Raw genomic sequence first — 15,385 nt, 5'->3', positions numbered from 1 at the left:
CTATCTCTTAGATGGGAGTAGGGTTCGGTATATTTTCTTGCTAGCCAAAACTCTTCTTCCACCATGTTTGGAACTTTTTCTCCTATTTTTTTACTGATTTAGCTACGTTGGCATTATACAGATGCTCTCACAGACAGCTGCTATGATATAGAAAACTGTAATAAACAGGAAGAACCTAGTCCTATGATACCAAAACATCTTCACAAATCTCTTTGAAGAGTCTGTGTTCAAATTAGAATTTTTCCTTCATAATTTTAAGAACTTTTTGTTATGTTGCAAACAGCAGCTTTGCAAATACAGTTATATCTTTTACTTGTTTCAGTCGTTAGACTGTGGCCATGTGGTGGGGAGGGGAGCACTGCCTTAAAGAATTTTTAGACAAATGAATTGACCCCAGTACTTATTTCTTAAGCCTGGTACTTATTCTATTGGTCTCTTTTACTGAACCATTAAGTTATGGGGACATAAACACACTGCACCAGTTGTTAAGTGGTGGTGGAGGACAAGTACAGATACAATGACATATGCACATAGATATGGATATCTATGTGCGATGGACTTTTTTTCAGTTTCCATTTACCAAATCCACTCACAAGGCTTTGGTTGGCACACAAGTGCACACACAGCTGATGCACACATGCACCCATAAGCACATCCACCCTAGAAAATGTACATATGCACCATCAAGCTGATGCCATCAGCCCTCACCCACATGCCAGCTTATATGCACACACACATATAGCAGATACACATGCATATGCATCAGACACACATCCATGCATTCATACAACATTACACACACACACACATCGGTGCCATTGCTGGCTATTGACGTCAATTAAGTTCCATAGTCACATGGTGTATGAAGTTCAGACTAGGATCTCTGTTTTGATGGATTTGGTGTTGCTCAAATTTCAATACTATTTCCAACAACATCGACCCTTTTGATCAATAGCAGCTCAGTTTCTAGCAGCCGTCTTGGACTTCCTATATCCCTTCATTCAGCTGTCTGAACCTAATGAGCTAGGTTTCTGTAATGAGCCTATGAATCTTTAAGCCACGTGGGCCAAACCATACAATAATAATAATAATAATAATAATAATAATAATAATCCTTTCTACTATAGGAACAAGGCCTGAAATTTGGAGGAGGGAGTAAGTTGATTACATTGACCCCAGTGTGTAACTATTACTTATTTCATCAATTCCAAAAGGATGAAAGGCAAAGTCGTATTCAGTGGAATCAAAGTCGACTCAGAACAGAAAGATGGACAAAATACTGTTAAGCATTTCACCCAGTGTGTTAAAGATTCTGCCAGCTTGCCGCCTTAATAATAATAATAATAACAATAATAATAATAATGATAAAAATGATAAAATATACATATATGAATGAACGTTTTCAAATGTTTTTTTCTAAAATTTGTTTTTGTCTTCTTTTTTTTTCTTCCAGAAATATATCTTATCTTTACCCCTTTCTTTATGTGTATACATCGAAGAGCATCCTTCAAGATTTGCTCGAAGGTAACTCAACTTTTGAAATATTTTACTAAAAATTGGATTAATTTTTTTTTGTAAATTCTGTAAATTAGTTTAGAAATAAAGATTCCTTGTGTAACTCCAGTTTGGAAATATGCATACCAGAAGAAGTAACACACCTGGTGATAATCAAGAATTAAAGCTATCAAAACATATGTAAATATTTAAAAATGCATTTTTAAAATGTGCGGTTAATAGTCTGAAAAATTATTGTTGACATTCACTTGTATTCGAGTAGTTAATCTGTAGTGAGTGATTGAGCCTCTTCATTCTGATGGGTGCAAAGGGTGCCGGTGTATGAAGTGGCTGTTGAGGCCAAAGGCAGTATAGAAGAGCTGGGAGCATTTATCACAGGGAAGGATTGGCAGAGGACAATGTAGTACAAGTCATTCTTTGTGTCTGTTATTTTCCATTTGGTCCATTCCCTCAATGATGACAAGCTGCCACTTTTGGTGGTCCTTGGCGATTGTGTCCCGGCTATTTGAGTCAATGGAGCAGTGGAGGGAAGTGGTTTTGCGGTGATCTTGGAAATAGAATTTGGGTGCTGTGTGTGGTCAGGTGCCTAAGGCCAACTCCACAAGGCGGAGTTGGCGGGGGAGGCACAATTGAGGCATATGTATAATCAAAGGTAGTTTTAAAAGGCTTTGAATTATTTGCTGTAAGAATGTTGAATAATTATTTTATTTTACACCTGTCTTATAAGGTTTGATGAAGTGAGGCTATTTCCTGTAATGATCTTTCTAGAAGTAGTCATTTTAGTTTCATTAGCAATGGAACAGAAACATTTCTAGTTTGATCTAGATATATTTATGTTTTAAGGAACTGATAATCTCATAGAACCTTGTCAAAGGGAATGCTAATCATCTCTCTCAAATAATCTGTCTTCTCTATTTTAGAAATTATTTCATAATAATTTTTGGTAGAGTGAAGCAAGCAATGTATCTTATTTTGTGACACAAAACAATGGAATTTTAGTTCCTTTTTCTGTTACAATAGATTCATATTTGTATTTTAATGTTTGTATGAGTAGTATGGTTCAGTAAATATTTATAGCATGTTGAATCAATGTTTTTATTCCTAGATTTCCCTAATCTCAATTGTGTGAAGTTGGATTAATATATAAAGTTAGAGTGCTGCATATTTTTGATATATTTAGAACGATACATATTTTTGAAATCAGCTAACTGATGCAAGTGTATAGAATAGCATAAAATATCTTGTAGTGTTCCAACTTAGTTCCAATTTACATGGCATCCATGTTATTGACATGTAAAAGGCACCTGGTACACTCTGTAGAGTGGTTGGCATTAGGAAGGCCATCCAGCCATAGAAACCAAGCCAAAACAGACTAGAACCTGGTGCAACTCTCCAGCTTACCAGTTCCGGTCAAACTGTTTAACCTGTGCCAGTATGGAAAATGGATGCTAAATGATGATGATGTTTTATTGTTTGTTTATTTGTTAGCAGGTTTAAATTGTTTTAATGTGGCTTGAAGACTATTACTTTGTAGAATGAATTAAAGCAATATATTGTAAAGTTCTCATTAATATATCCTTATCTGTAAGCTTATGGATTAGGCATTGTGGATGTTTCTAGCATTATCTGATCTATACCAGTGTATTAAATCAGCTTTAGTTGATCTCAATGTTTCTAGTTTTAGCTCTTTGTATAAATCAGCTAAAGCTAGAAAATTCGATATTTGTTTGCAGATATTTTACAAAAAGATATTTTTAATATATAACTGCTCTTGTTTGAATTATTTATTTTCTGACTCCGTATGAATTCAAATTTAGTGAGAATGCCTTAAAACCAACTCAGAGTTTGAAACAGTTAAACACAGGATGGAAGTTTTGGCTTTAATTCTACTGTTAGACAGTTATCATTATCATCATTATTGTTTTCCATCCATTTTTCAATGCTTACATACAAACCTATAGGAGGTCTGTAACGGGACAGTGTCACTTCATTTTCATGTTCCTTCATCATTTGATACTACTGATGAAATATTCAATCTTTGTTGTTGTTGTGTAAGTTTTTTTTATAACTGAACACTGTTATGATTGCCAACCACTAATGTGAACTAGGAACATTTTGTTGTGCCACCAGCACCAGAGGAACTGTGTGCAGAACTAAAAGTTGTCTCTGACTTGTATCAGGTTCAATTCAGTGTTACTGATCTCCTAATACCTAGAGTGTAGGGAATATAGTGAAACTGTAATATTTTATTTATTCATTGTAATTGCTGTTGTGATAACTGCCTTATTGTCTGTTTCAGTGCTAAAATAGTGGCCCATCTTCATGAACCGTTGCCAAACAAACCGTCAGGTCCCATGTCACAAAGCTCATCTACATATGTCAGATTTTCATTTCGAGAGTCCGGTGAAAAAGAGGTAAACTTTTATGCAGAAATGAATTTTTTACTAACTTAATGGTGTATGTAAACCATTCAAATTTCATATATCAGTTTCATCATCATCATCAACAACAATATTTAACATCTGTTTCCCATGCTGGCTTGACAGAAACTGGTGAGGCCAGAGGCCACACCAAGTTCCATAGTCTTTTCTGGTTTGGTTTCTACAGCTGGATGCCCTTCTTAATGCCAACCACATGTGACGTGTGAATTAATAAGAAACAAAATGAGAACATTTTGGAGATTAATGCATAAAACATAAACACATATTTACAAACCTGTCCTGGTCAGTAACTAACTAGAATATAAATTCAAATTTAAATAGATTTTTATTCATATTTTCTGGATTTTATTTCATTTTACTTGTTAAAAGATCTTTTAATTAATCATTTAAAAATGACTAATCAGCTATTGTTATTTTTGTGATAGAATAAATGATAAATTTTTTCACTCCCTCCCTTGTCAACAGTATCATTACTACCCTATTTGCTAGCATCCCTTATAGCCTCCCCAACTTGGGTACCCCACTTCTCGCAACTGTTTCCCAATCTTTACAAATGTTGCCTACCTTCCTCTCCCACTTCCCTTATCTCTTCCTCTGTACACTCTTGCAAACCCCCATTCTCCCCACCCACTACTACACTTGCTACCTGAGGTACCACCTGGACAACTCATCACCACTGTCTGTCTCCTTGGAGACACTTCTAATTCTTTCTCTCTCTCTCTATCTCTCTCTCTCTCCCCTAAATGTGAATAGCCTTGTAGCCCTTCTACAACATAAACCTGCTCCATCCCAACCTCTTCCCTCTTACCTTAACCGCTATCTAACAAACGGATGCATCCTCCTCCCTGGGTTTGTTGACTTGCAAGCTACATGGTGACCTCAATTGTGCCAGTGGCATGAAAAAAAGCACCCAATGCACACTGTAAAGTTGTTGGCATTAGGAAGGGCATCCATCTGTAGAACCCATGCCAAGGCAGACTGCAGCATGATACACTCTTTGGACCCATTGGATCTTACCAAACTGTCCAACCCATGCTAGCATGGCACATGAATATTAAAACAGTGATGATGATAATATATACATATATATACATATATATATATATATATATATATATATATATATATATATATATATATATATATTGTTGTATTTGGGGATGGTCATATTGCTAGTTTAGCCAAATCTATATGTATCATTATGTACACAACATAAGCTTTACTATTACTGATTTTATAAATTAGTTAAATTTATCAGATACACTAGACTGTTATAAGCAGCTGTTATGTTAATTCAATTTCATAGAAGATAGGGAAAAAGGTTATAGGCTGAATTATACATTCAAATGTGTTAATGTTCTCATTGCCAATTGTGTACTCTGCTCTTAATTTTTGATAGTCAAATGTTAGTGAATGTAATAGCTATATGGTTCACTGTCTCGACAATCTAGTGCCAGTGAACTAACATAATGTTTGCTGTGACAGTTATGTGGTTCACTGTTATGACATTTTGGTATCAATGAGCAGAATGTTTACTATAAAAGAAATTTATGCATGTAGGTGTAACTTGTATGTCTTTGATACTAAATATACTTTTACTTGTTTCATTCATTATGCTGGGGCACTGCCTTGAATTTTTAGTCAAACGAATCAACCCCAGTACTTGTTTTTAAGCCTAGTACTTATTCTGTTAGTCTCTTTAGCTGAATTGCTAAGTTATGGGGACATAAACAAACCATCACCGGTTGTCAAGCGGCAGTGGGGTACAAACACAGATACAAAAACTCACACATATAGATAATATATATATATATATATATATATATATATATATATATATATATATACACACACACACAATAGACTTCCTTCAGTTTCCATCTACCAAATCTACTCACAAGGCTTTGGTTGGCCTGAGGCTATAGTAGAAGACACTTGCCCAAGGTGCCATGCAGTGGGACTGAACCTGGAACCATATTCTTTTATTCTTTTACTTGTTTCAGTTATTTGACAGCAGCCATACTGGAGCGCCACTTTAAAGGGTTTTAGTCGAAGAAATTGACCCCAGTACTTATACTTTGTAAGCCTAGTAACAGTTTGGCAAAAGAAACCAATAATATTTATTGTACTTTTTTGCTGAACTACTAAGTTACGGGGACATAAACACACCAGCATCTATTATCAAGCAATGATACTATTTACTATTCTCTCTTCTTCTCATCACCTGTCTTGAATCTATCTATCTATCTTACTCAGTCCCTTACTTAGCACTGTATGCAATCTTTCCATTTTAAAATATTGGCCATCTAGAGTCCCCTCCCTGCTTACATTTTTCCTGCAATTGTTGACTTGCAATTATCATCAGAAAATATCAAATGCATTGGCGTCACTGTCTTGGTGGGTTTATAAATGTCACTGATGGTAACCCTTCCTCCTGACCAAACTATTTGATATACGAAATAAGTTAATTACTCTTCTTTGTTTTTTTTTTAACAGTTCTTCAGATATTTCAAAGAACAACTTGAGGAAAGAAAATTTGAGAAACCTTCTTTAGGAATTTCTCAAATCACAGTAAGTGAAATAACCAAAATATGTTTCTTGTATTTCAAATTAAAATGAGTTTTAGTAGATGTTTTGTGTGTCTGAGTATAAAGTTATTGCAGAACAAGAATCTTGATAGGAAAACATCAAACTAAGTTAGACTTGCATGACTTCTGTTAAGTTCATTGTTGTTGTAGTAGCAAGGTAGCAATATATATATATATATATATATATATATATACTTATTCTATCAGTCACTTTTCTTGTAACACTAACTTACGGGGATGTAAACACACCACCACCGGTTGTCTAGTGGTAGTGGGAAACAAACACACATACACACACAACTGGCTTCTTTCAGTTTCCATCTATCAAATCCACTCCCAAGCTTCAGTCAGCCTGAAGCTGTTGCAGAAAACATTTGCCCAAGGTGGGACTGAACCTGGGACCATGTAGTTGGGAAGCAAACTTCTTACCATGCAGCCACACCTGCATCTGTATTTTAAACATATTTAGATTCGAAGTGTATGACTATATTTCTTTGTGCATATAATTAAATTTTCATTCTTCATAAAATGAAACCTTTTCAATTTTAAAAAGTGAAACGTCTTATGTTTCTAAATGCAAACTATTTAAATGCATCAGGTGCAAAGAAAATATTTTTATATAACTAAATATATTGCTGCTGTAAATGTCCTAACTCTAATCAAAGTCTGATTAAGACAAATTAATTAAAATATATAAAAAGACAGTCTGAATCTCTGATGTTCAAAACATATATCTGTAAACAGTTTTTAAAAAGCATAATAGAAAATCAGAAGTGTGTTTGTGTGTGGTGGTTTAAAATCCATGTTTAAACTAGAAAAACACTCAGAGAGCGCATACCTCCACCAAGCTTATTTTAAGATAGATACGCAAGTAAAATTACTAATATAGAAACGAAAATAAACTTTAGAAACAGCAACGCCACCATAGGTTACATGGAAACGATGGACGTGTTTTCAGCCAGTGCCCCTGGACTGGCTTGTGCGGGTGGCACATAAAAGACACCATTTCGAGCGTGGCCGTTTTCGTGCGGGTGACACGTAAAAGCACCCACTACACTCTCTGAGTGGTTGGCGTTAGGAAGGGCATCCAGCTGTAGAAACTCTGCCAAATCAGACTGGAGCCTGGTGTTGCCATCCGGTTTCACCAGTCCTCAGTCAAATCGTCCAACCCATGCTAGCATGGAAAGCGGACGTTAAACGATGATGATGATGATAATCAAAGAACGTAGCATTTTAATACTTAATGTAAAGTAAATATAACAAATGAAAAATTCTTCAAGAATCCTTAAAACTTCCCGGATCACTACCAAAATTTCATCATCTGTTCCTTGTGTCATTACCAACTTTTCCTGCAAGTTTCATCAAATACCGTTCACAACTTGAGTTATTTTGCACACAGATAGACAAAATAACGCCGATTAAAACATAACTTTCCTTGGCAGAGGTAATGAATAAATACTGGTTATTGTTATTGTTGGCATGTTTAATTCCTTCCCTGAAACTTTCAGTAAGTTTCCACACTAACATTTTATGCTGTCACATTGATGCAGTTGAACCATGCTGGGGCACCACCTGAAGCGTTTCAGTCAAACAAACTGACTTCTGGGCTTTTTGTTTTTTAAAGCTTACTACTTATTCTGTTGGCCTCTTTTGCTGAACCATTAAGTCACAGAGTCCTAAATGTACCAATACAAGTTGTTGGTGGGGAACAAGTACACACACACACACACACATGGTGGGCTTTTTCAGTTGCTGTCTACCAAATCCACTCACAAGACTTTGGTTGGTCCAAGACTATAGTAGAAGACACCTGCCTAAGTTTTCATACTGTGGAACTGAACCTCAAGTTTGGTTCTATTTGTTTGAATAATTTTCTTTCTTTCTCTCACCCAGATTTTTATAATTACTTAGTGTAATGTCAGGTCTACTTTGTACTGCATACAATGTTTGTTTCAGTCGTGTGACTTGATTTATGTTGAGCAATATCTCTTAAGACCCACGGCTAATAATAGCTTGCCCATAACTGCATTAGATAACGTAGTTGAAATTACTTATAAGAGGACTCAATAGTCCTGGATGCTCAGTCATATTTGACCGGAGACCACATTATTGCTGTTGATGTTGTTGTTGCTGTAGTGAAGCAGCTATATCTCTTAAGGTGCACCTTAGCATTTTTAAGTAGAAAGGACACATTGGATAATGTAGTCCTAGGTATATTATAACTGAAAATATGCAGTGAATAGTTTTCACTACGGGTCTTCTCGATCAGGGTTGACCTGGGGCTAAACAATAACACCAACTCCTACTTGTGCCATTAGCAGTACTTGCTTAGGTCCAACAAGGAAGCCTCTATATGGCATAGTTGTTCTGCTTGCTAGAAATAGCAACCAAATCACCATAGCTGTTGTCTTAAAAAGAAAAAGTTACCTTAGATAGCTACATGAAAAAAATAACAGGTTGGTTAGGGCTGGAGTAACCTTGATCATCAGTCAACTTGTTTATGTTTTTCCTATGTTTTTCCTAAACAGCAGTAGTATAGAGCTAGGTGGAGTAGTTGTTCAAAGATAAGAGTCTTGACCATGTACACAAACCTAAACCACTGACTGGTTGTCCAGTACCTTATCAACTATTGTCATCCACAATTCTTTTTTTTTTCTTTGTTTTAAGCAATACTTTATTTCCACTAAATTTTAATGCCTACATTCCATCTGTAAAAATATAAAACGGATGTAAAGTCATTAGAGGAATGAAATATCTATGATTTATTTAATGATTTTCATACAAGAAACAATTTGTTTTGCAGGTAACTTCTCCACGGCACCGTCCTGGCATCATTGGCATAGAAAGAGCTATCCAAAAGAAACGAGAGGACACAGATAAAAACATCTCACAAGCTTTTGAAGATTTGAGTAATTTGATTGAAAAAGTAATCTTTCTCTGAAAATGTTCCCCTTTTATCTTTTACTTGTTTAATTCATTGTACTGCAGCCATGCTGGAGCTCTGCTTTAAAGGGCTTAGGCAAACAAATAAAAAAAAAACTTGGTCATGAATCATTTTGTGAAACATTACTTCCAAAAATTAAAATCAAAGCTTCTTTCTCTAATATTGATACCAATATTAGAAGTTTGATATTCTTGGCTCTTCAGCTTCATTTACACCTGAAAAATTGCACCAAATGTGTAGTTTTTGCTTTTGTTTGTTGTTCTCTAACATATTGGATATATATACAGGGTGTCCACAAAGTCTGGGTACATGGGGATTAACACATACTTTAAGAAATAATAATTTCTTATATTTAATTGTTTATGTTATGATTTTATTTACTCCATGTAGCCAGACTTTGTGGACACCCTGTATATAATCTTCAGTAGCTCATCACACTTTCATCCAATTAATGTTCTTAGCTGTTGTCATTCTATTCTTATGATTTTCTTAGATTTTTGACTTGAGTGTGTAGTCTTAATATTGGTTTCAAATTTCGGCACAAGGCCAGCAATTTTGGGGAAAGGGTAAGTCAATTAACTCCAGTGCTCAACTGGTACTTATTTTATCAATCTCCAAAAGGATGAAAGGTAAAGTGGACGTTGATGGCATTTGAACTCAGAACGTAAAGATGGACAAAATGTCGCTAAGCATTTTGTCTGGCATGCGAATGGTTCTACCAGCTTACCACCTTGTGTAGTCTTAATATTAATTAATTAGCTTAATATTTGTTGTTTACATTCTAATTTCTTACAAGAACCAATCAAATTAACAAATTTAAGTTAGTTGCTTTACTTCATTTTTAGTAAGAGATAATGGTGGTTTACTGAACTTATAAGTGTAGCAAACTCATAAGAGGCAGAGAGGGAACGTAAGTTCGTTTGCCTGAACCTGAGAATTTATGGATTTCTCATTGGTTGAAAATTACTGTCCCTACACGAATCCATGTGATAAACTTCTTCAACGAAGTTCAGAATTCGTATATGGACAGTAATTTTCAACCAATGAGAAATCAATAATTTCTCATCTTCGGGCAAACGAACTTACGTTCTCTCTCCGCCTCTTATGAGTTTGCTACATAAGTAACATTGAGGGATTTCAGTAGCAGCCTTCATGCCTCTGAGTTGTTAATAAAAGATAGACTGGAATGTATATGAATTTAATGTACGTTGTTTAGTTAATTAGTTTGTTTAAACCAGTTGTTCTCAACTAGGTTCCATATGGACCCTGAGGGTCCATATAAGGTTTTTGGGGCACCACACTAGCAAAATAGTAAACTGGAGATCCACAGTAGTATTTTGAAGGTCCTTGAAAAGTTGTAAATTATGTAAATGTATGTATTGCAAGAAATATCTAAGTTTTTTTCTCTAACATTTTACTTAGTTCTTACTATGCAAGTTAATGTGTGAAAAACAAAATAGGAATTTTGAAAGAAGTTTCTTTAAAACTAGTTTTTAAACAACAAATGACTATGGAGTCCACTAGAATAAAATAGTAAACAGAGGGTTCCATAGATAAAAAAACAGTTGAGAACCACTAGTTTAAACCATCCTGGCTTAAACTGTACAGGAACCTCTGTTTAATAGTTAAGTATACGACTGATTAATTAAAATGTATCATCAATCTATAATCCTTATTTAATATCTATTGTTATCTTATCCCCTCCATCACTCCACAGTTATCATTGTTGTAAAAATACATTATTACAGATCTTAACATGTCTGGGTTTTTTCAATCTGCAGGCCAAAGAGATGGTGCTTATATCGAATATGATTGCCAATAAGATCAAAGAAAAACAAGATGTAACTGAAGATGAGGTAAGTTAAATATTCATGTTTTACAAACACATACACACCTATTTTAGTGTTGTTGTCTAAGGTCCTGTTGTTTATATATGTTACTGCAGCAGTAGTATTTGGTCAAAAAAAAAAAACTATCTCTGATCCAGTTTAAACATTCTACAAGTGCTACTCTCACACACTTGGTGGTGCTGCAGTACATGCTGCCTCGGCAATGGCAGTGTGTCAGCTATTTGAAGGTCTGTAAACTGCCACTGACTGCAAAACATTGAAGGTGCTTCTATGTAGGTATTCAATCTGCTAGAAATACCAGCCAAATTTCTCTCAAACTATACCCCATCTCAGTAAAGGAAGGATACTTGGGATAATATAATTCTAAATATACTGTGTTTGGCAATGAGATGAAATGGCCATGACAGGAATATGTTTGATTGATAGGTCTACTTGATCAAAGCTCAATGATGGTGATAGAGGTGTTCTTCTGGCCTAATTCATCACCATATTTTGTGTCATTTTAAAAATTATTTTCAATGTTCATATATGAACATCTCAAATTTCTTGTTTCTTGAATTCTCCAAAATTTAAAACATTGCAATTTTATAAAACAATTTCTTATTTATCAATTTCATGATAACTTTTTGTATTCATAATTTGGTTTGATTTTTCAGTTACATTATTTGTGTTCTTTATTTTATGATTACTTTCAGACTATTCGCTTCAAGTCCTATTTACTGAGTATGGGTATACCAAATCCTGTCACCAGAGAGACACATGGAACTGGTGACCGTTATTATCTCCAGTTGGCACAGCAACTTAATGACATCTTGAAAAAGCCAATTGCTGTATGTTCAAATTTGATATTAACAACTGTTTTATTAATGTTCACCTCATGCCAACCCAGCATAGCTGTGAAACCACTCTACATTCCAGGTTTCAGACTAAACACTTCCTCCAGAGTAGTGGTTCCTGACATTTTCATTACCAAAAACGCCTTTTATTCAAATTAATTTTCTCACAGATTTTTGAAATATTTGTCTACTCAGTAAGCTAATTTTATTAACTAACCTGCAATTATATGTAGCTGTATAATTTTACATTTTAAATTAGAATCTTTTAGAGTTTTAACCTTGCTAATACTATTGTCCAGGTTGGTAACTGCTGTTTTCTACAACTGCAATCTGTTGGAAATCTTTCCTTGTTGATATATATCCTGCAAATTGTCAATCTGAGCGTCAAGTGCTTAATTCTCATCAGTCTGAGAGTCTGCAAAGAATCTGCACACTGCACTCTTCATTCTAGTTAGAGTATAACTCCACTCCTCCTCTCAACCTTGGTGTGTCATCTTGTTAGGTGAGATCTAACATGATCTTATCACTTCTGTTGGAGTTTTTTCTGCTTTTCTTTTGTGTCAACTATATTTACCATCCACTATCAGTACTTTCAACACCCTTACACGGGAGCCTCTATGCAGTTGCTAAACATGCTAGAAAGAGCAGCCATATCTCCCTTAAGTCACTTATTATATGGCATCCTGTTTCCTGCGATAGAGTTATTCAAAATAGAATGCAATGTGTAAAATAGTAGGGACATCTATTTAATGCCTCAATCACATTTGTAAATTTACATAGAAACAGAAGCAAAATTATCCTTTTTGGATACAGTATTCAACTATCCAGCCCATGGACCATGGATATAAACCCAGTCCAGCTTATTTACCATGAGTTCTAATATATGACAGAAAAATTTCCAATGTTAGTATTTTAAATTGCCTGATTACTTAGCTGAGGAAGTCTAGTATGAGTGAAACATGCATGGATTTGTCAGTGTACTTAGAATTCAGATTCTCTTCCCACAGCATGTTTCATCTAATTTTTAATCAGTCTACACTATGGTCTCCTCACTGTTCTCTTTCTTGCATTTTAATTAGTTAAAATTGTTTTTTGATCAACCTCCCCCTCCCACACTTTCCTACGACCTGCTCTCTCTTTCAGCCTTCTCCTGTTTACTGTATCATCATTGGTATTCTACTACTAACCCCAACCCTTTTTCTCCATTGACTTCTACTCACCCAGCTCATGCATCATTGGCCATTTCCAAACCTTTATTCACCATTCACTATACCCACCTTTCAACCTTATCCAATCTTTACAGTTATTGCCTACTTCCCCTTACCCATTCTCTGCCTCTCACTATCTCATACACTCTTGCAACTTTCACCCGCCTTCCCTCCTGGTTTCTCTGTTCCGCTCACTTCTATTTTTATCTCTTTCCAACTTCACTTGATCACTTCCACCTTCCCTTCTAAAATGTGAGTAGCTTTGTAGCTTCTTTACTGTTTGAAACATGTTCTACCCCTTTCCTCATACCCATCATTTCCTTGTGTGAAGCCATGCTCTCAGAGTTTCATTGTCTTGCAAGCTGCATGGCAATTTTAGTAGTACTGGTGGCACAAAAAAAGCATCCAGTACATGCAGTGACATGGTTGGCATTAGAAAGGGCATCTAGCAGTAGAAACTATACCAAAGCAAACACTGGAGCATGATGTAGTCCTTGGACTCATCAGCTCCTGTGAAACCATCTTAGCCATGCCAGTATGGAACATGGATATAAAATGATATGATGATTATGGTGAAGATATACTAAATATGTTAGTGCACACATAAATATATGTGCTGTAGGTGAAATAGATACCATACTATTTAATGTTTTATTCAAAGGCCACTTGTCTTTCTATCTAAGAGCAAGTTTATCTCTTATCCACTCTATGTATTGAAAGTGAGGTCTAATCACCTACTATGAAGAACACTTTACTGCTTTTATAGATACTTAATTTGCAAGAACTCATTACCAATTTTATGATTCCAGGAATGTGGTGGAATGATGACACTCACTGATGTCTACTGCCGAGTTAACAGAGCTCGTGGAATGGAGGTAATATTGAACTTAGTATAATTTTCAACTTAATAATTATGTAAATGTTGATTGATTACCAAGTAAGCTTTCAGTGAGTTAAATCAGTGATGCAATTTCTATTGTTACCTGTCATCAGAAAGACATAATCATCAAACTACTGGTGCTTCCTCTCACAAAATATCTCAGATAGTTCCATTTCTACTTCAAGAGGAAAAGAATGAAGACAAGAAACCAAGATAATATGCATTGTCCATCATATACTATGAAAATTTCATTGTAAAATATCTCTGGAGCCAGAGAACTTATGGAATTGTAGTAACTCAAGCTAAGTGTGTTGGTTTTGTTTTTGTTTTAATAGTGCCCTGGACTGGCTCTTGTGCGGGTGGCACATAAAATACACCATTTTGAGCGTGGCCATTGCCAGTACCGCCTGACTGGCCTTCGTGCGGGTGACACGTAAAAGCACCCACTACACTCTCTGAGTGGTTGGCGTTATGAAGGGCATCCAGCTGTAGAAACTCTGCCAAATCAGATTGGAGCCTGGTGTTGCCATCCGGTTTCACCAGTCCTCAGTCAAATGGTCCAACCCATGCTAGCATGGAAGGTGGAGGTCGTTAAACGATGATGATGATGACACTGAACCGCAACAGATATGTGAGACATGTGTGATTTTGAAATATGTTTTAATTTCATTATGTCAGAGATAAATTTTGATACATCTGATAAAGTCAATTTCTTGGATGCACTTTGACCACAGTCTATGGGTTGTTGTCATGTGGGCAGATCCAGCACATTGAGATTGTCAGGCGTGACATTTTCAATACTGTGTATGCCCTCCCTGGGTGTTCAAAATGGCCATACACCATCAGTACATGGAGTGCATGAGGTGGTTCACAAAATCCATTGGCACCTGTGCCCACACCCTGATGAAAGCTGCGTCCAGTTCTACACGAGTTGTTGGCTTTGTGATCACCTGATTCAGCCGTCACTGGATTTCATCCTACAGGTGTTCAGTTGGATTCAAATCCGGGCTGAGAGCTGGCCATGGCATGGTTCTGATGTTGTGCTGATGCAGGAAGTCCATGGTGACCCTGACCGTGTGGGAGGGAGCATTGTCCTGCTGGAACACGTGGCTATGGTAACATG

At 35.8% G+C, this 15,385-nt stretch overlaps 1 protein-coding gene across 6 annotated transcripts in view; it reads left to right on the top strand.

Moving 5' to 3' along the window:
* The window catches only part of LOC106876214 (vacuolar protein-sorting-associated protein 36), a 41,335-nt gene that overhangs the window by 11,349 nt on the left and 14,601 nt on the right, over window positions 1–15,385 (top strand). For all 6 annotated transcript variants that reach the window (XM_014924674.3, XM_014924676.3, XM_089352290.1 and 3 more), the window contains 7 exons: window positions 1,454–1,524; window positions 3,815–3,929; window positions 6,453–6,527; window positions 9,348–9,470; window positions 11,270–11,344; window positions 12,034–12,168; window positions 14,192–14,257. In XM_014924674.3, coding sequence (XP_014780160.1) covers window positions 1,454–1,524; window positions 3,815–3,929; window positions 6,453–6,527; window positions 9,348–9,470; window positions 11,270–11,344; window positions 12,034–12,168; window positions 14,192–14,257 — 660 coding nt within the window. The remainder of the gene's footprint in view (window positions 1–1,453; window positions 1,525–3,814; window positions 3,930–6,452; window positions 6,528–9,347; window positions 9,471–11,269; window positions 11,345–12,033; window positions 12,169–14,191; window positions 14,258–15,385) is intronic.

The sequence above is a fragment of the Octopus bimaculoides genome, chromosome 5, assembly GCF_046866305.1.
Source record: "Octopus bimaculoides isolate indiv1 chromosome 5, ASM4686630v1, whole genome shotgun sequence".
In the NCBI taxonomy this organism is placed as follows: Eukaryota; Metazoa; Mollusca; class Cephalopoda; order Octopoda; family Octopodidae; genus Octopus; species Octopus bimaculoides.
This window is presented reverse-complemented; position numbering and strand designations above follow the sequence as displayed.